The sequence below is a fragment of the Podarcis melisellensis genome (genome assembly GCF_964234715.1).
Source record: "Podarcis melisellensis genome assembly, chromosome: 6".
NCBI classification, from domain to species: domain Eukaryota; kingdom Metazoa; phylum Chordata; class Lepidosauria; order Squamata; family Lacertidae; genus Podarcis; species Podarcis melisellensis.
In genome coordinates, this window is record NC_138538.1 from 97,939,220 (window position 1) to 97,961,300 (window position 22,081).

Below are 22,081 nucleotides of genomic sequence, written 5' to 3' on the forward strand. Positions count from 1 at the left end.
CACACAGAGTGAAGTTATTTATTAGAAGAAACAAGGTCAACTCAAGAACGCCAGAGTCTTCTCTGTAGGTCTTGCCCCTATGAGGCAGCCTTCCCACAGCTGCCTAAATCTGCTCCTCCCGCGGGTCCTTCCCAAGCAGCCTGAGACTAGCCAACGCACCTGTCCCTGCTCCTCCCTCTTCATACCTCATCTGGTCCTGGGAGACCAGGGGGAGGGGAGCTTGTTGCCGCTGGATGGGGAGACCCCCCCCCAGCTTCTTCACCAGCCTGACTCCTCTCTGCCTCTTGGCCTCCCTCGATTCTTGACTTCTCCCTGCCACCGCCTCTCCCTGCTCACTAAACCCTGTGTTCAGCTTTGCAGATGTGCATTTCAGTGGGGATTATGAATAATATTGTGCTGATAATATGTATTTTGTGTTGTTGTAGAAACTGTTTAAAAGAGTGGTGCCCCATCACTGCTTGGGCTGCATCTGGTCTCAGAGGGATAAGAAAGAGAACAAGCACTTGGCCCCCACCATCAGAGCCACCATTGCCCAGTTCAATTCGGTGACCAAATGTGTTGTCAGGACCATCTTGAATGGAAAAGAGTTGAAAACACAACAGCGAGCCAAGATCATAGAGAAATGGATCAATATTGCACATGTAAATATGCATTTTGTACAAACTGTCTCCCTGGGAAAAGGAAATAATCTGTCTTCATTATGGGAAACATCAGTGCCATGGATCTTTTGCTTTAATATTTTCATTAATGCTAAGCAATTATTATTTTTTTGTTCTTCTACTCTAGGGTAGCTTTGGAAGTTGTAGTAGTAGTAGTAATAGTAGTTAATAATCACATTTCTGTTTGTCCATCCTTTCCCTATTCATCAAAGGCATCCCATATGGTTACCCCATGTCATCCCAAAGCCACCACCTAAGGCTATATGGCGAGACTATAAATGGCAGGATGCTAGCCATCAAGGGAAGTACGCTGAATTAGCATTTGTCAGCCAAATTTGCTTTTTGGGTTCCATGCTTTTCCAGGCTCAGAAACGTCTATTTAATGATGAAGAGTGTTGTGTGACTTAAAAGTAACATGAAAGCCTCCACAGGAAACAGTGATGTGAATATGTTTTTGAATAAATGCTCTTTAGTTCTCTTCAGCTTGGTCATAGAGGCCCACTTTTACTAATCTTATAACTGGAAGAGCTGGAAACTATTAAACTGAATCAACATCATTGCCACACACACACCAAAAGTTAAAAGTGAAGAAAACAAGCACATGGTGCCAAAATCTACATTTAAGCTTATTTTTAGATGCTGGAAAGGGTCAGGGAGACACACACTCTCTCCTTAAAGTGCTCAATATTTGTTCAGGTGGTTTTAGCAGTAAGAATTTACAGCAGCTGCCATATCCTAAAACAGGAAATCACCCATCGGTGTGTAATAATTGATATTTAACCCTCTTCTGTTTCTTAACCACCTCTTCTGCAGGAATGTAGGATCCTGAAGAATTTTTCCTCCTTGAGGGCCATTGTTTCAGCACTACAATCGAATTCCATCTATCGGTTAAAGAAGAGCTGGGCATGTGTCGCAAAGTAAGACTTTCCCACCTCTTCTTTGCAGTGGAGAGCAAGCTTGTTAATTGTTGTTGATCTTGCTGCTTCAGTGTGCGGGTCTCATGCCCAGTTCCTCCACAGTTGATTAGAGGGTCCAGGAGGAGGCGACAGGGTGTGAGAGGCAAAGTGGTCCAATAGCCTCAAGAACAGTCCTCCTCATTACGCAGATTAGTGAAAATGCATAGCCTAGAAATCTCTATAGGGAGAATATTGCCTGCTCCAGGCTGGCTAGTTAGGACAAGGAAGCTCCCCTGCATAATGTGGTCGGTTTCCTGCAGTTCCTTCCCCTGACCAGAGTTGGGAGATGGTGGCATACAAGCTGAACCCTGATTGAGAAAGGGAATAGGCAAGACCTTCAAATATCTGTGGCTGGTACCTGTAAGTTTCCCCCTGAGGTCACATAGCAGCTGTAACGGTTGAGGATCTTCATCAGGAAAAGTTCATGGAGAGCAGGATTAACCCACACACCCTTCACACAACAGTGTGCTATGAATTGGAGCCCATCCCCAGTGGGTGCTATTACAAACTTTTAAGAAAACAGGAGACAATCTGTGGCCACAAATCTTTCACAGCCATCTCCTTTTGTGTCCCAAGTCCAGCCACGGGCTCAGGTTCTGACAAGACAACAGAAGCACCACAGTCTAATCTCAACACGTTTAGCTTTTAATTTGTTTTGGGATATCTGAAAACCTCAGTTTTCAATCAGTTTCTCTTCTGCACAGGGACAGGATGTTGATGTTTGAGGAACTGTCAGAAATTTTCTCGGATCACGACAACTATTTGACAAGCCGGGAGTTGCTAATGCGGGTGAGAAGTAGTGGATATCTGTGGTGCATTAAAACACTGCTTTTTAAAACCTTTTGAGCACTGCTCTCAGCTCCCCCCCCCCCCCGCTAAAATGTACACATGTGATGGGCTCCACTTGGATCAAAATGGAGCCAGACCTCTGATATTTACCATCATAAAGGTCAGAGAGTGGCTGTTAATCTGTGACCGTGGGGAAAGCCAACAACAAAATCTGAAATGTGACTGATTTGGGATAACTAATCCCTTAAAGGGGATGGTCTGAGTTTTCTATTCTATTCAACTGAGATGGGATGGAAGATATTGACAAGCACCCAGAAACCATGGAAAGCCAGTGGAATATTCAGAGATATGTACCATAGGAAAACTCATATGCAAAGGTTGACAAAATATGGATGTGTAAACTAATGCTTGGAAGCCTTAGTGAGCTATTTTATGAATATGTTTTTTCTTTTAATATCAGAAACCTGTTGGAAAGACAGTAATCAATTAGATGGATGGGAAATCTATGGAGAAAAAGCTGCATTGGCTGAAGTGTTACTCTACATGTCAACAAGAGTATTGAGTACAATAAATTAAAAACTTTAGGAGCGACAAAACTAATTGCAGAATCACTGTGTCTAGAAATACCTATTCAAATAAGAAATTGAGTACTTAAAACATGCACACATACACAGCCCAAGCTCTGAGAACAATTTTGAGCTTGATGTGGAGGCAGAAGGTGAAAATATTAACTAGGTAAATGTGCATTCAGATCATGGCAAAGAGACAGCTTTTTTTGATATGATAATTATACTTTGCAACAGTTAGCTATAGAGCTTATAATAGAAGTGGCGACCCATAAATTAATATTGAGTTGTGCCCAGAATCTGGAAATGTTAAATGTCACCAGAATGCTTGGAAATAGTGATCACAGTACCCTGAACTTCAGCTTATAATGAATAGAAAATTGCCCAGGAAGGCCAGCAAAGTTTCATTTAATTTCAGTGGAAGGAAATTCACAAAAATGAGAGGCTTCATTAAAATAAAGTTGAAGGAGAGAGGGGGTTGGACTAGATGACCCTCAGAGTCCCTTCCAACGCCACAATACTAGGATTCTATGACATGTTTGTAAGTCATTTAATTTTATGACATGTTTGTAAGTCATCCAATTCAATGGATTAGAGAAGGTGTGGAACCACCCAAAGGATAACAACATAGTTACATAATAGTGTGAAGGAAGCCATAAAAATTGTGGTGTGCGGTGAATTCAGATGAATCATGAAACAAAATGGGGCATTTTTAAGGGGTTCTGGGCCTGTTCAAGGCACCCTGAACTAAAGCAGGGGTCTGAAGCACTTAGTGGTACTTTGGATGCTAACTGGATGTTAAATTGGATGTTAAAAAAATGCTACAGACAAGGATCTGCTAAAAGCAAAGCTAATGTATGCAAGCTTATCATATAATGAAAACTGGGTGAGTTAGAAGAGCTCCATTGTGAATGAAGTAGAGAAGCTAAATGAATTATTTGCTCCAATATCCATTGTGGGAGATGTTGGAGAAAGAGCCACATCTGAACCTTTGTTTTCAGGGAGGGCATCTGAGAAGCAGTGTCAGGTTGCTGACCCCTGCAATTGCACATCAAAGCAGCCCAGGGAACAATGGCAATGGGTTAATCAGCCAAAAGGTGTTGTGAAACATGGCTTCCATTCATACAGTTATTGGGAAAGTGCTCTCCAGGGCTGCAGTTGCTGGAATGTAAAAGCAAGCATTTTCATTTCCTGACTGTCTCCTTGTTAGTCAGCAGACCAGAGAGATTAGTCATCATATCCCAGTGCAAGTGTACAAGAAACTGGTGCTTTTTCTTAATGCAGCATTATATAATAGGGGAGATGTTTATTAGAACATATTTTAAAGTAAGTTAGGAACAAGATGTTTAAGAAGAGAGAAAATGTTAAGTGTTTAGAAGTGAGAAAGTTGTAGTCCAGATGTGTTTGACTTGGAGAAGATAGGGGGGGCATTGGCAGGACTCATGAACTGGCCTATAAATATTTTGCAAACAAGCTTATGGCATTTTGGAACATTTTCCTTCACAATGCCAGGAAACAAAGATTTTTGAACCTCTTTCTTTCACTTTTTTTTCCAGCAGTAAGCAATGTTTTCTGGACTTGAGAGAACAGTACATAAGTTTGCAACTGGTATGAGAAATGTTTGCAAGCCTGTTTTGTAGCCTCTTTCGTTACTTGCCCTTTTCACACTACAGGAAGGAACGTCTAAATTTGCAAATTTGGACAGCAGCGTGAAAGAGAACCAGAAGAGAACTCAGAGGAGGCTTCAATTGCAGAAAGATATGGTGAGCCTTCTCCCTTTCATTTTCTCTATGAGATAATAATAATATTAAGAAATTAAGATTTAGAGCAGAAGGTGCCCTTTTCTGAAGAATATAAAAATAGAGCGATTGCAAAAACAGTCTTGGAAATCTCCTAGTCCTGATGCAAATATAATGGTTTGGGTTTAGATGAAATTGAAACCAGTGTTTTCATTTCATGAATGAGCCTTCCCAATCCTTGGGCTCACATGCATTCTGTCCTGTTTCTTCCTCTTCCAGGCCTGGGAGAAGATTGAAACCTCCTGCTTTTAAACCACAGCTCCCTGTGACATCAGAACTCAGGGAAATGTGGTTGATTTAAGCTGCAGTTTGAGAGCAAGCCAGGATTGGAAACCATCCCCTTGGGAAACAAGTCAGAACTAGTATTTTGTTTAAAACAAATAAATTAAGATAAGCCTCAGAAGTTAAAACATATACTCTGGGACCAAGATTATTTTATAGTACAGTACATTTAAAATCTGATGTGGGAGGAGGCATTGATCACAGTCAGCTTATGTTGAAATGACACCAGACACTATTTGGAAACTCAGCTCTTGCCTTTTAAGTCTTCAGGCAGTTGGTATTTTCCTGTACTGCAGAGGTTCTCAACCTATAATCTGTGCAACCTTGGGTTCCTGCAAAGCTTATCAGGTGATTTTCATGAAAAGATGTAGAATGGTTGACAAGCTTCCTTGGAATAGAGCTTTTCAACCACTACACTCCAATCATTACCTCGGCCATTGGCTGGAGCTGTTGGGAGTTGGAGTCCAACAGTATCTGAATGGCCATAGATTCCCCACTGCTGTCTTGGGTAAAGGGAAAAGCTTGTAATGTGCAGCCACGTTCTAAGAGGGCAGGAAGGTTCCTATGAGGTTCCTATGAAGGGCTTGGAATTGGACCCACAAAGCAATTGGTAGCTGTTGAGGCTGAGGAAAGATGAGTGACTTGTTTCTGCTGTCATTCCTTGCAGGGTGTAATGCAAGGCACTGTTCCTTATCTTGGTACTTTTCTGACTGACCTGACAATGCTTGACACAGCTCTTCAGGACTACGTGGAGGTAGGTTACACAACAGACCCACGAGCCTGCTTTCTGAATGTGATTCCTAATAGCTGTGTGGGTTTCATTATAACAATCACAGGGGGGGGGGGAATGCCAAAAGCAGAGGCAAGTGGAATCTTTATTAGGAAATAATTGGAGATTGCTATCAAATGGAATTTAAAGTGGGGAGTTCTCCCAACTATACTCTACATCAAAAATGTAGTTTTTTTCCAAAACAGGTGGGAAAGATATGGGTGTCCTGGATTATATGTAAATTACTTAGTTGGAATACTCTTGTGAAATATTATTCTGAAAGCTGAGTTCTTCAGAAATCTACAGAATAATAGTATCCACATTAAGGTAGAAATACTCAGGAGCCAATTCACATGGATAATTGTCCTCACCTGAGCATTGCAGGCTGTGGGATCCCACCTGGAATCCTGCAGCCAGTCTCCGTTCATATGAAGGCGGTGTTTGTGAGAACCAGCATCTCCACACAGAGCACGGCGGCCCAACTATTCCTACCAAGTGGGCTGCAATAGTACTTCAATCCAGAACCCGTAGGTCGCACACTGCCATGTCACGTGAGGGTGCAGTGGAGTGAGCCCCACATTTAATGGCTCCTCCCCAGCCCTCATGCTGCCTCCCCAAAGCCTACTAAGTAGGCACCAGGTGTGGTGCTCTGGCAGGATCGTAGCTGTCTCCCACCTCCTTCCCAAAGCTGGGAAAGCACTAATTAGTCTTTGGGAAGAAGGAGGGAGGACTCTAGGACCCTGTCACAGCCCTCCTGCCTCCCTCCCCAGCTTTGGGAAGGCAGAGCAGCGGGGTCAAATGTTGGGCCTCCTGTTGAACTGGCCTGACATAGGAGCTTTACCAGTAGTGTAATGGAGGGAGGATGCAGCTCCAGGACTTTTCTTCAGAGCAGTGACTATGATATTGTCCACAGAACCACCAGGCTAGCTCAGGGTCAAGCGACTGAAGGAGGCGACGACAAGACTTTCAGTTGGTGGCAGATTGGAGTAGCCAGTATGGTGCTCTTTTGAAAAGCAAGGAAAAGATGTGATCCTATAGCAAAATACATTTGAAAGCAGCTATTTTACTGTTAAAAACTGTATAATTATTAAATTGAGAACATATAGACAAATGGATTTTGAAACTAATCCTTCCTCTCTCTGTTTCTTGCAGGGAGGGCTAATAAATTTTGAAAAGAGAAGGCGGGTAAGTTTGCTTTTTCTTTACTGTGTTCCCTGGCTGATCTGCACCTCATCCTCTTTTTGGCTTCAGAGGCTGGCAGGAAGTGACACAACTAGACAAACTTGCAAATGGAACTGCAAGGCAGCCTTCAGGGGACATCAGACACAGCTGCGAAACTTCCTCCTAATCCAAACCTTTGAAAGCAATTGAGTGCTCCCCCCCCCCCCGACTCCATTCTGTTCTGATTAGCTACACAAAGAAAAATCTCTTCAGATGCTTCCTATAAATTAAGTTTTGCTGTGTTAGGAAGACATCACTGAAGATTTTCAGGGCACACGTAACATTAAAAAAACAAAAACAAAAAACAGTATTTGGAGGGATGTGTGTGTTCCAATACTTAAAGTGGATTTTGGATTATTGTATTTAAATTAGTTTTGGCTCTCTGCTTGCACCTCGCTTCTGCCCCTGCTTGGAGCTAAGCATCATCCCTCTTGCTTTGTAGCCCAGTGTTGGGGGGGGGAGCCCTGGAGGCAGCTTGCATTGCTTGCCAGAGCCTGGCTGACCTCTTGTAAAACCCCATACACACTGCACAGCACTTCAGCAGAGCCTATGCAGCACAGAGTGCCCCCTTAGGTCCATTCATTTTGTTGAAGCAGCAGAGTGTGGGCACCTTTCAAAACCAGGCTGCATGCTATTGCAGGTGAATCTGTGTCGTGCCATCTTTAACTTCTCTGATTGCCCTGTAGTTTTCTGCCACTCTGGTGTGTTAGCAACTCTGTGTTTAACTTTGTTCCCTTATTAATAGTCTAATTATTTTATTTCCCTTTTCAGGAGTTTGAAGTGATTGCTCAGATTAAGCTCTTACAATCTTCCTGCAATAGTTATTGCATGACTTCAGACAGAAAATTCATTCAGTGGTTCAAGAAACAGCGGCATTTAACAGAGGAAGAAAGGTGAGGTGAAACATTTCTATATGGTAGATTCCTCTCCCCATCCATCTCTCTCTCTCTCTCTCTCTCTCTCTTGTGTGTGTGTGTGTGTGTGTGTGTGTGGTGTTCCCATCCATCATAAAAGATAGCAGAACAAATATATGTTTGTAAAACACTGGTGAAAGTACATGGCAATGTGCATATATGGTACTTGTCTGGCTCTGGTATTCATATATTTGTAAGGGACGCAGGTGGCGCTGTGATCTAACCCACTGAGCCTCTTGGGCTTGCCGATTGGAAGGTCAGCAGTTCAAATCCCTGTGACAGGGTGAGCTCCCATTCCTTTGCCCCAGTTCCTGCCAACCTTCAGTTTGAAAGCATGCCTGTGCAAGTAGATAAATAGGTACCGCTGTGGCAGGAAAGTAAACGGTGTTTCCATGCGCTCTGGTTTCCATTATGGTGTTCCGTTGCACCAGAAGCGGTTTAGTCATGCTGGTCACATGACCCGGAAAGCTGTCTCCCTTGCCTGAAAGTGAGATGAGCGCCGTAACCCCATAGTCAAATTCAATGGGACTTAACCGTCCAGGGGTCTTTTACCTTTACCTTTTTTACCTTATATTGGTAAGAGGAGTGTACTTGTACTCCCATTTCACCAAGTGGAAATGTTCCAGGGGTAGCACTACTGGGTTTAGTCTGGATGAAAGAGCACTAGAGCCTTATAGTGGCTTTGTAATCTGTTTTATTTGCAAGCAAGCAAACAAAATGTATTCAAAGTAGTGATGGAGGATGATTTTGTTCACTCTCCATTTTAAAGTGACCTAGCCATATTCATACCTTCCAGACCAATACACAGATCAGATTGTAGTCAAAATAAATTTAAATAAATAAATTGTCCAGTAGCACCTTAGAGACCAACTAAATTTGTTCCAGGTATAAGCTTTCGTGTGCATGCACCCTTCTTCAGATACACTGAAACAGAAATCACCAGACCCTTGTATAACAGTCATCAACAGGTTTACCATACCCATCTCCTACTACCCTTCTGATAAAAACCCCACCCCACCCTCCCACTGTATATAAGGGTCTGGTGACTTCTGTTTCAGTCTGTCATGCACACGAAAGCTTACACCAAGAACAAACTTAGTTGGTCTCTAAGATGCTACTGGACAATTTTTTAATTTAATTTTTTTATTTATTTTGACTGTGTCAGACCAACATGGCTCCCTACCTGAATCTAGATCAGATTGTAATTATTGTTGGATGTTACAATACAGTTCTCAGCTCAAAGAACATGACACTTGAAATTGTTATTCTTTATAAGAACTAAATCATATTTTAGGATAAATAAAGAAATAAAATAGTATTTAAATTAGGATTTTCTTACAGATTTTTTAAAAAATCAGATTGATGCAAAAATGGGATGGAACAGACTTATCAATGAACATATGCAAAATATGCTATGGATTGGAAGTAAGAATGACCCAGTCATCTGTAATTGGAAACCAGTAGATTCTTCTGCATCAGGCAACAAAGCTGCTCATATTGCACTAGTTTATTAGAGATAAACCTATGCAGCTGCTGCAAGGCTGCACTTCCCCCTCTTTCTCCATCTACTGTGAATGTGGCTCCAAACCTTTTCTGCTCCTCCCTCTAGTTTGGAGTAGTCTTACCATCTAAAGGGTAGATTATAAGCCATCAGGACACATTAACATTCCTTTGTTAATTCTGAAATGGCTCACTAAAGTAAAATCTGTAGTTTTTTACTATTAGCCAACAGTCTTCTGAGCCAAGGATGGTTAGCCAGCATCTATGACAACTTACAACCCATGTATAACATGTGGCTTAGCTGCTGTGGAGACTACCTTTTCTTCTTATTACTCCCTGTGTTCCTTTTAGCTTTGCTCACATGTAGTTTTCCTTCCCCCCCCTTTTGTGCCATTTTTTAAAATTTAGATTGTGAGCCTGCAAGTAGGGACTTGTTTACTTTTATCTGTGTATGGTACAGTATCTAGTAAGTTTTAGATACTATTTTATAAACTCATCCAATAATGTCTGTGGTGTGCATGGGTACCCAGACTGGTCCTGATCTCTTCCTGATACCTGCCTGTGCTCATTCACATGTTATCTTGATCAGCTACATAGCTGCTCCCACTCTGCCCTGGCCACACTGATATCTACTCCCCATAGGGCTATGATGGATCACATGGTTACATACCACCCTGGCTAACTTTTAACTTAGACCCCAGAGAACGTGTCCTATTTTGTTTAGATGAAGTGCATAATAAAAGGAATTACTGTGCAGCAAAAAAAATGCAACTCAGTATTTATGCCATTTGCCTTAAGTAATTTTAATAAGAGTAATTGTTTTGTTTTTGTTTTTATTATGTAATTTGTGTTTTTATCTTGCATTTTTATGCTGTAAACCATCCTGAGATCTATGGATGAAGGGCAGTATACAAATTTATTAAATAATAATCATGCATAGCCAAAACGTTGCTTTGATTCAGGTACTTTATTTCACGTTTAGCAAGATTATAATGTGGTCCTAACTCCAAAGTGACCTCCATTTTGCAGCTATGCCCTCTCCTGTGAGGTGGAGGCAGCTGTTGACACAACGACCACATCACCAAAACCTCGGAAGAGCATGGTGAAGAGGCTTAGCCTGTGAGTATGGATTGAGGGCGTTGGTGTGGGCTTGGCTGAACAGCACTGCACTATGAATAACCCCCCTCACCTCCAGACAGGAGCTCACTCACACCTTCCTTTAGCCTGGTGTGATGTGGCAGCTAAGCCAAGGTTTGGTTTCTGGGATCATGGTTCAGCTCCCTCCTCCTTAACCACAGCCTGTAGCCAAAGAACAAACCTTGTACATCTGTGCTAAACTATGGTGTAGCTTATAGAATCATCAAGTTACTCACATGTACTTAATTCCATTTAAAAAACAAGCCTTCACCCATGCATCTGAGGCTAGGAAGGACCTGCATTTTTTAAAAATTTCAAAACCAAGGCCATCATGCATCCAAGTTTCAGCACTTTAAAATCCCACTGCTTTAAGCCGGTGTTTAACTCTCCCTTCACATAAGGGGGCTTTAAAAACTAGAACTGCAACATCAATTCATTGAATTAAGGGATCAAAAATGCCCCCCAATTACGGTAATCAGGAATTTCCCTTACCTGTGCTGCACCTTGCTGCATATGCAGCTTTAATTGAGCATTGTAATTGATTAATCATCTCAAATGATGGTGGTGATGATGTGACTAAAATGTCTTTGCTGAAACAACAGCCTTCCATAAAGGTGCATAACTGTAGCGGGCTTGTGCTCTAACTTGATTGATCCAAGAGGCAGTGTCCTAATGAACAAAATTTGCTTGAAGAAGAGGAAACCTTGAGTTAAAAACATTTTGGGAATCTTGGCATTTTGAGGCCCAGTTGTGTAAACACCCACAGAAGTCTTTTGCCATTTTCTCAGTGAACATATGACATGCTTTGTGACTCACCAAGCCTCCCACAGCCCTTCAGGGGCTCAATAAAACTCCTGTTTTCTACCTGCTGGGAACTGCAGAGAAACCAGGCTGGTTGTCAAGGGCTTCTTGGCAAGGCAGCATGTCAGGGCTGGACTGCATTTTGCCCGGTAGGCCATAAGTTGTTATTTCTTTTACAAAAATGGTTTTAGCAAATGAAGAATAAACTGAAGATGCATAGTGCCTATGTTTAATTACGGGAGGCGAGGAAAATAGCCATTTTTACAGATTTTCTCTGTTTGGTGAAGAGTCTGGGATTTAGCTTATTCTACAGTGTTCCCAGTAACGATTCTGTATTTCCTTGTTTCTTTACACTCAGTTTTTCAATAAATCAACTGTCACATTGTCTCGCTTCTCATAATCTATCTTATCATTTGGACGCCTTTCTAGACCACAATAATACAATCATCTAGTGCAGGAACATTGATTTTCCTGCAATTATTCTAACCAGTTGCCATATGGGCATGTTATCATTTCTCTGTGTTCTAAGAGGACATGATCTTTTACAAAACTCAGTAGTGGATTTATTGACAGAGTATATCCTGCAATGCAGTCAGTTTCACCTAATACAACACTCCAGAACAATCTCATTTTAGGGGATGACCAGAATGTATGTATTCATAACTTTACATCTCCAACAGACACAGTTTGAATCTTAACAGATATGATTAAGTCTAGCTGGAGTTCAGTGTCACCTAAAAATAACTTTTTCCCCCTTTGAGTGTGATACTGATGGTTTGTTGAGGAGAATGTCTCTGGCCTAGTAGGCCACCAGTTGTACAGGCCTGTTCTATAGGGCTTCAGTTCACACCATATTAAATCTCACTTCTGAATGTACTGTTTGGAGATACAAGGGTTTGTGCATAATAGCAGTATCTGCTTTATGGGTGGAGTTATTTGAGGATACCTTAGACGTGTTCAGCATCTCTACTTCCCACCAGCACTTGGTGCCCTTTCATTTCCTCACTTGCTTTTCGCCAGGTTATTTCTGGGATCTGACCTAATTGCCAACAGCACCCCGACCAAAGAGCAGCCCAAGTCCACGCCAAGCGGGAGCTCCGGTGAAAGCATGGATTCCGTCAGCGTATCGTCTTGTGATTCCAACCATTCAGAGACTGAGGACATCTGCATCTCTCCCACAGACACTCCTGATGAGCCCCAGAAGAAAGTATGTATTTGCCAAAGTCCAGAGAAGACCGCTCTTAATTTCTAGAGGGGTGGTGAGCCTTTGGGCCTGCCAGCTCCTGCCTTCCCCCTCATAACAGCACTGGGCTGAGGAGAGAGGTTTAAATCTGTGGTGCCTGTGTGAGAGCGGGGTCTGTTCATGTTTGTCAGTCAGTGTGTGGTTGAAGGAACTGCAGAGAGGCCACACCGACTGTGATAGGGTGCTGCATTATGTTTTGCCCATGCCCTCTGCCTGCATGTGGCTCTTCAGGGCTGGGCCTTTGCATCTGCATGTGTCCTCCAAGCCAAAATTTGGAAGACGTTTCTTGGGACTCATCAAAGGTGCTTTAAAGGCATGGTGTGTAGGCCACCCTGTGCGTAACCGAACGGACAGTGTTTAATTCCCCTCTTTTCTCTTGCTTCCATCATCTTCCTCCTTGTCTCAATCCCACCCCAACTTTTTTTGCGGCACACCTTGTGGCATTGTAAAATTTATGAAAGAGCCTCAAATAGTTGAGCCCTGGGGAAACTCTAAGGCTTCTGTTTTTATGGGCAATGGCTAAGTTTCCAGCTATATACAAAGCCATGCCTACTGAAACCCCTAAAGACCTGTGCAAGATTCTCTCCTGCAGTGGGAGAGCTCCTTTGCAAGATAAATATACATGCTTCCAAAACATCTTTGAATCTGCTGCCATCTGCTGGCCTGCTCTTCTAAATGCAGGGAATAAATTTTCAGTGCCCTTTAATGGGTACATACAGTGTTGATAGTTTGTAATTATTGGATAATTATATAAATCCAAAAGCCGTCTTAGCTTCTGTAATGGCTCTTCTCCAGGCAAAAGTTTAATATGAATGGTAATTAGAGACATAGGTCTAAATGGCTCAGTGATCATTTCTCCCTTCAACTTAGAAGAACACAAGGTCAGTGTAAACTTTCCAGCTACCAAAGAAAATGGTGATATTCACTCATTAGATGAGTTGGCAGGAAAGCATTTTTACAGAGCCTACTAAATTCCCATAAACTTGTTGGTAGGAGCAGTAACATTTTTAAAATAGAAGGAAGGAAAGCCCACTTCTCATGGGAGAGTCCTCTGTTGAAAAACTCTTACCATCATCAAGCTCTTCCTGAAGATTATTTGGAATCGTCTTTCATGTAACGTGAAGCCATTGGTTCAAGTCCTACCTTTGCTCCATCTTCCATGTGACAGCCCTTGAGATATTTGATGATGTCTATCATATCTCCTCTCAGCCTCCTCTTCTCCAGGCTAAACATACCCAACTCCCTCCAGCATTCTTTATAAGACTTGGTTTTCAGACCCTGGATCATTTTGGTCACCCTCCTCTGCACAAGTTCCAGTTTGCCAATATCCTTCTTAAACTGTGGGGCCCAGAGCTGGACACAGGACTCCAGGTGTGAAGGACTAACACTTCCCTTCATCTGGACATAGACTTACGTTCATGCAGTCTAGAATAGCATTAGCTTTTTTTGCTGCTGCATCGCACTGTTGACCCATGTTAAGTTTGTGGTCTATTCAGACCCCTAGATCCTTTTCATATGTACTGCTAATAAGCCAAGTGTCCCACATCTTATATTTGTGTATCTGGTTCTTCCTGCCTAAGTGCAGAACCTGACACTTGTCCTATTGAAATTCATTCTGTTAGTTTGGGCCCAGTTCTCCAATCTGTTAAGGTCACCATGAATCCCGACTCTGTCTTCTCCCAGTTTGGTCTCTTTTGTAAATTTGATGAGCACCCCCTGAATTCCTTCATCCAAGTTGTTTATAAAGATGTTGAACAATGGGCCCACGACAGAACCCTGCAGCACTTGTCACTTTCCCCCCAGGATGGTGAAGAACCATTTGTGAGCACTCTTTGGGTTTAGTCAGTCAACCAGCTGCAGATCCAATAGTCAGGCAACATCTGGAGGGCCCACAGGTTGACTGTAGCTGCCTCAGTTGAAACAAATAGAAAAAAAACCCACCTCAAACCTGGAATGATCAAGGAACACCGTGAAAATAGTGCTCTCTCATTTCTGCTTGCCATTTTTGTGCCATACACTAAAACATGGTACACAGAACGTCTCATGCAGTATGTTATGGGACCACAATAAGATGGGGTCCCTAATATGTGGCACCACCCATTTTCTGTATTTCTGGAAACCCATGCCCTTTTTCAGATGATACTTCAGCCCTGAACTGGAGTGGATCCCAGACTTATGCTCTGTCCCCTTTCACTGTACGTACAAGGAAATGCTTACACAGGGAGATCCTGCTTTCCAAAGTACATGGATTTTCCAGTGGTAGTCATTACCTCTGACATTCAGTGTGAAGTGATGGGCAGGAACCTCAGATCTGTTCTTCATTTTTTCCCAGCGCTCCACAGTTAGCAAGCTGTGGTTTTTGAACAGATCCTTAACATCAAACGTTAGTAAAATGAATATTCTTATTTTGTGATTTCCCCCTTAGCTCTCTGAATCCTCCTCCTCTTGTTCCTCTATCCACTCGATGGACACGTCTTCATCAGGGTTGTCATCCTTCACCAATGCCCTCTCGTCTCCTCCTTTACTGGCCAGCAACCCCAGAATGCACAAACGCTCCATCTCAGTCACCTCCATTACCTCAACGGTCTCGCCTCCCGTTTACAATCAGCAGAACGAAGACACCTGCATCATTCGCATCAGTGTAGAAGACAGTAATGGCAATATGTACAAAAGCATCATGGTAGGTAATGAATGTCGGGGTGGCTTCCTTTCAGGTCACTTTCCGTCCATTCAGTGGTGGAGCATGTGCTTTTTAGGTATAACTTTGCTCCACGTTCCATTAAAAAAAGTCTCCTTGCCTGGTGCCAGCTCCAGCTGATTGGTGGCAACAGAACGCAGCCACACCAGGACTGAGAAAGCAAAAAAGTCAAATCTTTTTCTCTCTCCCCTTGAGGAGCAAAATTGCTATGTGTATTTTCAAGCTCTTTTAACAAACATTTTGTGATTGTGCTGTGAACCGACCCAAGATGAAGGATGATACTACTGCTACTATTACTACATTGTCATCATCCCAAAAAATGGTGAACCAGCAGTCTGGAGTCCATCGAAAGCTGTATCTTAAAAGGAGTTTCCACAGCAGCCACCGAGGAAGGCATTCCCTCTTCTGTGCACAGAACCAAGCTCTGCTTGCTGAACAAAGCCACTTAACAGAAGAGAGGCTAGATAAAAATCTAAGAGATAATTAGTGTTTTCTAATTAGTCAGAAATTGGCCTGGGCCAGTTTTTTCAGAGACCTTAGCTGCTGTGTTTTCCCTGGAGTGAAACTGGAAGCCTCACATGTACCCATAGCCACCCCCCAACACAAGAGATCTTTGGGGCAGTTGCAGAATATCCTACTCAGTATTGCCTGCCAGCAGCTGGCCTTTCCCCTTGCTCTCTCAGTCAAGACTCCGGGCTTTCCAGGTAGTGGCCATGCTGCTGGGAAATCCTGCTGCATGGGATTACACCAGTGTCCACAAAACGACAGAATATAGGGGAATGGATAATGTACAGCAGGGATCAGGAACTGTTTTGGCCTTGTGGGCCAGAATTTTGCCTCTCCCCACCCCACAGGCTAGCTTGGACAGGTGGGTGGGAGCACCCACCAAAAGGATATCAGGTGATGGACAGGTGAGTGAACAGGGGCGGGGCATGGTATGCAAGCAGGCTTGAACTCATCAGCTGATGTGCAGGGAGTTCAATCCTGCTTTTCAGTCATAGGACCCAATGACATCCCTGCCTGCTCTGTATGTGTTGTCACATATAATAGGTGTGATTAGGGGGAAATGACCTTGTGAACTAAATGGGGAGACTTGATGGGCCACATTTGGTCTGTGGGCCGAAGGTTCCCCCCACCTCCAACAAGGTGACTTAATTTCCCAAACCACACTTTCATGCCATAGTTTAGTAAGCATTTGTTTGAACAGTGCAGAGCTAGATTGATGTCATATCCTTCCATAAGCACAAACAGACTTGTTTGTGGGGATGAGAGCGTCTACACTGGGATGCGATCTTTTCTTCTCAACGAAGTGTTGTCACAGGTCACTGCCATCTGAAGGTTTAAGCCATAGCTGATATTTCATTTCAGAAACAGTCATTTTAATACCTTGTGTGCTGATAATAGGGAACAGATAATTAAATTCTGCTTCTGAGAGTATGCTGGCCTTAATGTAAACTTTTTTCCAGTTGACTAGCCAAGACAAGACTCCTGCCGTCATCCAGAGAGCGATGCTGAAACATAATCTGGAGTCTGATCCTGCAGAGGATTATGAACTTGTGCAGATCATCTCTGAGGACAAAGGTAAGAAAAACAGCACCTTGTGGGTGCTGCCTTATTCCGAAGGTAGAGGAAGGTCTGCACTACACCACTCCGACATGACAGATGCACACCGGAATGTGTTGCCCCTGGTCTAAAACGATGCACTTATCCACTCTGTACTTATATCCTTGATAGGATGAATGTACTTGCTCAAGGTTTCTTGTCAAGGAGAGCTCCAGAGCTGATCAATCAATGTAAAAGATTGTGCTGTGCCCCAAGAAACATAGCTAATTACAGATTATGCAGGTGAGAAGAGGCAAAGGCTTTGCCTACATGTTCTATTCCATCACCTCAAAAGTAGGTATAGCCTTGACTGGAGAATTGTGAAGCTCCCTTCCCTAGGAACAGTAAGAGAAGGTGGGTTGGGGGGAGAATCAGAGACGGACACTAAGGAAAGCAGGAGCTCTTCTCATTCAGTCTCTTGCTTCTCACTGCTTGTGATACCTCTTAGGTCACCAGCTAGCGATGTCTAGGGGTTGAGAGCAGGAGCAATGATTTCACAGGTAGGCAGGTCCCCTTTTCACAATGGGCAAGTTCTGCAAGACAAAATGAATGGGTTGCCATTGGCAGGGACGGAGGGCACAGCTTGCTCATTCAAAGAAAAGAGGAGCCACCAGGGTGAGGGTTGAAGCTAGATGGGCTGCAAGAGTTCTGACCACAATGGGATCTCCTGGCATCTTTTGTTCAGAGGTTCAAAGCCTGGGGAAGGAGGCAACTTGCACCAGGGCTGCAATGCTGGAAGAGAGGCCCACAGACCCTTCTGTGTGTAGTTCGAGCAATCAAGATATCACACTCTCACGCCTACCTGCTACGAGGGCAAAAAAGGAAGTAAGGGATCATAGAGGGCTGGTCCCGGCACCATAGGGGCCATTCACAGGTCGCCCTGCTTCTCATTATGCTGGACATTTTCCTATTAGCTTCATAGTGCAGAGAATCCCGCAAGACTCACCCATTGTTAAATTTTCTTTGTTACGAACCCAGACCACGAGGAGACAGTGCTAAGCCTGCAACTTACACAGGGGTTATGTTCCGGGGATTGTGCCTAAAGGCAAAATTGTGTGTAGTCAACATTCATTCATTCATTCATTCATTTTATTTGTATCCCACTTTCCTACAAAAATGAACATGCTCAAGCAGCTAACAATGGTGCGTGGGATTGCCAAAGTCCTCCCTCCCCCTGGATTAATGTTTCTTCCAAGTGCATAAAGCTGAATACGCAAAAGTTAAAAGTAGGTAAGTTGTGGGCTTCCTGTACTAAAAAATAGAAGAGTATTTTACCATCTGTTATTTCCTTGAATTGCAGAATTAGTCATCCCGGACAGCGCGAATGTCTTTTACGCCATGAACAGCCAGGTGAACTTTGACTTCATCCTGCGGAAAAAAACCTCCCTCGACAGGGAAGTGAAACTGAGGAGCCGCTCCAGCTTGACTCTCCCTAGGACCAACAAGAAGGGCTGCTGGAGCCACAGAAACAGCAAAATCACACTTTGAGGATGGACAAGTCAACGCAAGGCAGATGGGGTTTCAAAGCAACCGTTGCCGCTATCCATTATTGCAACAATCTTCACCAATGATTTTGTCAGTATTCAGCTTTGGGAATACAAAGCTAACACTTGTTCTTAACAGGCATGCCTTGATACACAATGGACCTGAGTGCAAAACAGCCTACAGGCACTCCCTGACCCCCCCCCTTTTTTGCACAGCCTCCAAGAACAGATGGCCACTTTCTACCAGGAATGAAAAGTACAGTGCACCTAAACTTCGCAATCCTCTTCAATTACTCTCAAGCCTCTGCTATGCCAGTATTAATTGGGAATACTTTCTTTTCCTTCTTTCTTTTTTAACAAGCGGAAGAAAGCTCTTCCACCAATCCCACCTGTATTTACAGGAGGAAGAAGTGGAGGAGCATCATTTTGACCATTGGCCAAATGATGGCACTGATAGAAAGCTCGTGTGGATGGACTGATGGTTTCTTTCCTACCTGCTGGGCTGCTAACTTTAGGGAAAGGAACAGAGCTGCTGAAACCAGGAGAGATTACCACTCTCCTAGAATGGTTTTAACCCCACGCAATGCAGCTTCATATTATGCCGGTTTTCCAACTCTGTGATCTAAGCTGGAAAAATACACCCCCTTTTTCCTACAGAACATTAAGCAAATACTATCCAGTTGAAGGCCTTGTTCTCTTGTGGGGAGAGAGAAGGCGGGAAAGACACTATAAATGCATAGTACTTTTCTTAATGCCACTACTTAGTTTTCCTATGCTTTGCTAACCTATTTATCAAAAGAATGTCAAAGTCTATTTCTTTGGAGTGTGCAGCTTTGACTCCCTTCCAGGTGTGGAGCTGTTTACCTGTATTCAGCCATATTGGCATTGTAGCAAACCATTTAACCACGTTTTTATAGTCAGTCTAAAAAACAAAACAAAAAAGCCAAATGTAACTAGTAGCCAGCATTTGAGGATACCACAGCCTCGTGGAATTTGTTAATGATTAAAGGAGCTCCCTTCTCTTAGACGACAGCCTTTAACTGAGTAATTTCCTGATGTGGCATATCCTTAAAGGAATAAATAAGGTAGCCACCTTTAGAGCACCACATTGCTATTTTATTTTGGCCACATGTTCAGTGACGACACCTTTCAGAGCACATGCTAAGCCGATGTATCATCACAGGAAAGATTGAAATCAAAGCCATAGGGAAGATAGGTGGCTGGCAAGGTAGTGAAGGAGAGATTGGAGGAGGCCTCGTGACAGCCTTTCCACTTCTTCTTGGTTGGAGATAAGGCTCCTTCCCCTCCTTGGTTACCTTTCAGCAGCTGTGGCCTCTTACCTGCTCATCTGCCCCTGCTACCTCATTGGCTGCTTGCTGGAACAACCTTTTCCTTTACAAGAACAGACTGTGGGGTGTCCACCCCCCCCAATGCCTCTTTCCAAAAGCAAACTAGAATGGCAGCTCTCCAAGCGATTGCTCGGCAGAAAGTTGCACCAGGGTGAATAGGACTTACCTCCTTGTAAGAATGCTTACGATACAGCCTTAGTTACACATGGAAGGAGGGTTTTGCTTCATTAGTAGCACTAATTTTAAAATACATGGTCTGGATCCAAAGACCTGATGCAAAGCGTTTGTCTCTCATTCTCTCTTCTGCTCTGCCCTCCAATATGTACCATAAATTTATTTAGAAGCTAAATATGGGTTGCCATATTTAGGGGATAGGAGTGTTGCTGTTTGAGAAGGACAAATCCTGTTTCCTTGGAATCATGGTAGTGCTTTCACAATTCTTTGGACCCTGGCCTATGTATTAAGCAGACCACATGATCATAATCAGAGCCGTATATACAATGCACTTCAGCAGAAGCAAGAAGAACCCTGGGGCAGAATTCAGCTTCCTAAAACATCTCACCTTTCATTTTAAGAATAAAAAAGCAAGTTTCTGGCCATTACTGCCACAAGAGATGTACTTGAAAAAGTGTATGGGTAATGCCTAGTGAGATTTCAGGTGCCCGAGAGATGACTAAATATGCTCCAGCAGTTCTATGAAGTAAGAGCAGTCATGCACATCCATTTAATATGGATCACAGAATGCAGGACCTGGTCTGCTCTGGCACTGAACTTTATTTTAGAAGAATATACACAGTTGCTGCTAACCGCTCACCAGTCAAGCGTTTGAAAAACCATCTGGTCTTATCAGATAATGCACTTTGCACTATGCGAAACTTCTGTTTCAAGACACACTCTTTCCTGGCTTACTTAGTTTAAATCCCTGCACAGTGTTATTGTCTAGAGGAGAGAAGGGTTATTTCAAAACTGAGCCTTAAAAGTGTCCAGAGTTAAGATGGATTTTCAAAACCCAAGATCCATTTTCGTTGTTTTCTGGTGAAAGAAGCAATGCAACAAATGTGTTATGTGTGTAAGTATATGCACATACTCAAGACTGTATATATCTGTAGAATCAGCTAGATTTTTATATTGTTAAGCTTGTGATGATAAAGTGTCTTTCTAAACAAAGGCGAGAATTATTAACAGCTGCTGTGTAAAGAGTTCCGTTTATTTTGGTGCTAATGCACACCCTTTTTGCTAAGCTATTTAAACTAGTTCACTGTTGGATTTTCATCAGCAACCTATCCTTGACGATACTTAGAATTCACAACTATTTCACAATCCAGGTTTTAGATGTGGAATTTCAAATTGAGATTTGAAATCACCTCATAATTCAAGTGCTTTGGACTTTCTAGAATCTGAAGAGTTTTGATTTTGGCAATAACAGCAATCCAGCATGATTCCAGCACACACTGAGCACCAGAACCACAGGAGCAAAGGAAGCTGCCTTCTCCACAGAAGTGCATTTAACTCAGCACTGTCCCCACTGACTAACAGCAGCTCTCCAGGGTTTCAGCCGGGGGGGGGGGGGAGTCTCTCAGCCCTACCTAGAGATGCCCAGGAGTTTCTGCATGCAAAACGGATTCACTACCACTGAGCCAACAAAAGTATGATCTTATACATCAAACTAAAGTATCACATGCTGAAATGAAGTATCATTGGATAGCAGACCAACAGCAAATATTCAGAAATAGCTGGTGTATATCAGAAATCACATTCATAGGGTTGAGTTTTTGAGAGTGAATTAATTCCAGCTTACTGAAACAGTAATGTTATTAACAATAATGTTAATGAAATCAGGACATTCAGAATGAATTACCTGAGCCACAATGCAGTTCAGACATTGCAACCTTACATGTTACAAGGAGAAGTTCTTTCTCCCAATTATGTAAAAGAACTCGGCACATCTAAGTTTGTTGACTTGCTCATGAGGCTGTACAGTTGGTGTGAACAAATTGGTGGCTTGCAAGTGACCACATATTATTAGGCAGTCTGAGTAAATTTCGCAATTCATTCGTGTAATCAATCAAGCTGTCCTTAAGAGAGTTCAGATAATTTTTGCTAGAGTAATATATCACATTCACAGCAGTTCCTGTTCATGGACACTCTCTAAGCTCTTAATTTTCCCTCTGATTCCCACCCCTTTATACATTCCTAAGCTTTGCTTGCTTTTTGATGAGTGCTGTCCCTCCAATAGACAGAGCTTCATCTCATAATCATTTCCATGATTTCACAAGATTCCTTTTATTTTCTTCAATTAAGAAGGAAATGTG

General features: G+C 42.9%; 1 protein-coding gene across 4 annotated transcripts in view; it reads left to right on the forward strand.

Annotated features, from left to right (window-relative positions):
* Nucleotides 1-20,953, forward strand: part of RGL1 (ral guanine nucleotide dissociation stimulator like 1) — a 120,427-nt gene extending 99,474 nt beyond the window's left edge. For all 4 annotated transcript variants that reach the window (XM_081915080.1, XM_081915082.1, XM_081915081.1 and 1 more), the window contains 12 exons: nucleotides 426-641; nucleotides 1,473-1,576; nucleotides 2,320-2,404; nucleotides 4,644-4,733; nucleotides 5,719-5,805; nucleotides 6,973-7,005; nucleotides 7,813-7,934; nucleotides 10,485-10,574; nucleotides 12,414-12,600; nucleotides 15,062-15,316; nucleotides 16,801-16,915; nucleotides 18,237-20,953. In XM_081915080.1, coding sequence (XP_081771206.1) covers nucleotides 426-641; nucleotides 1,473-1,576; nucleotides 2,320-2,404; nucleotides 4,644-4,733; nucleotides 5,719-5,805; nucleotides 6,973-7,005; nucleotides 7,813-7,934; nucleotides 10,485-10,574; nucleotides 12,414-12,600; nucleotides 15,062-15,316; nucleotides 16,801-16,915; nucleotides 18,237-18,424 — 1,572 coding nt within the window. In that variant the 3' untranslated portion in view covers nucleotides 18,425-20,953. The remainder of the gene's footprint in view (nucleotides 1-425; nucleotides 642-1,472; nucleotides 1,577-2,319; nucleotides 2,405-4,643; nucleotides 4,734-5,718; nucleotides 5,806-6,972; nucleotides 7,006-7,812; nucleotides 7,935-10,484; nucleotides 10,575-12,413; nucleotides 12,601-15,061; nucleotides 15,317-16,800; nucleotides 16,916-18,236) is intronic.
* The last annotated feature ends 1,128 nt before the right edge of the window (nucleotides 20,954-22,081 follow it).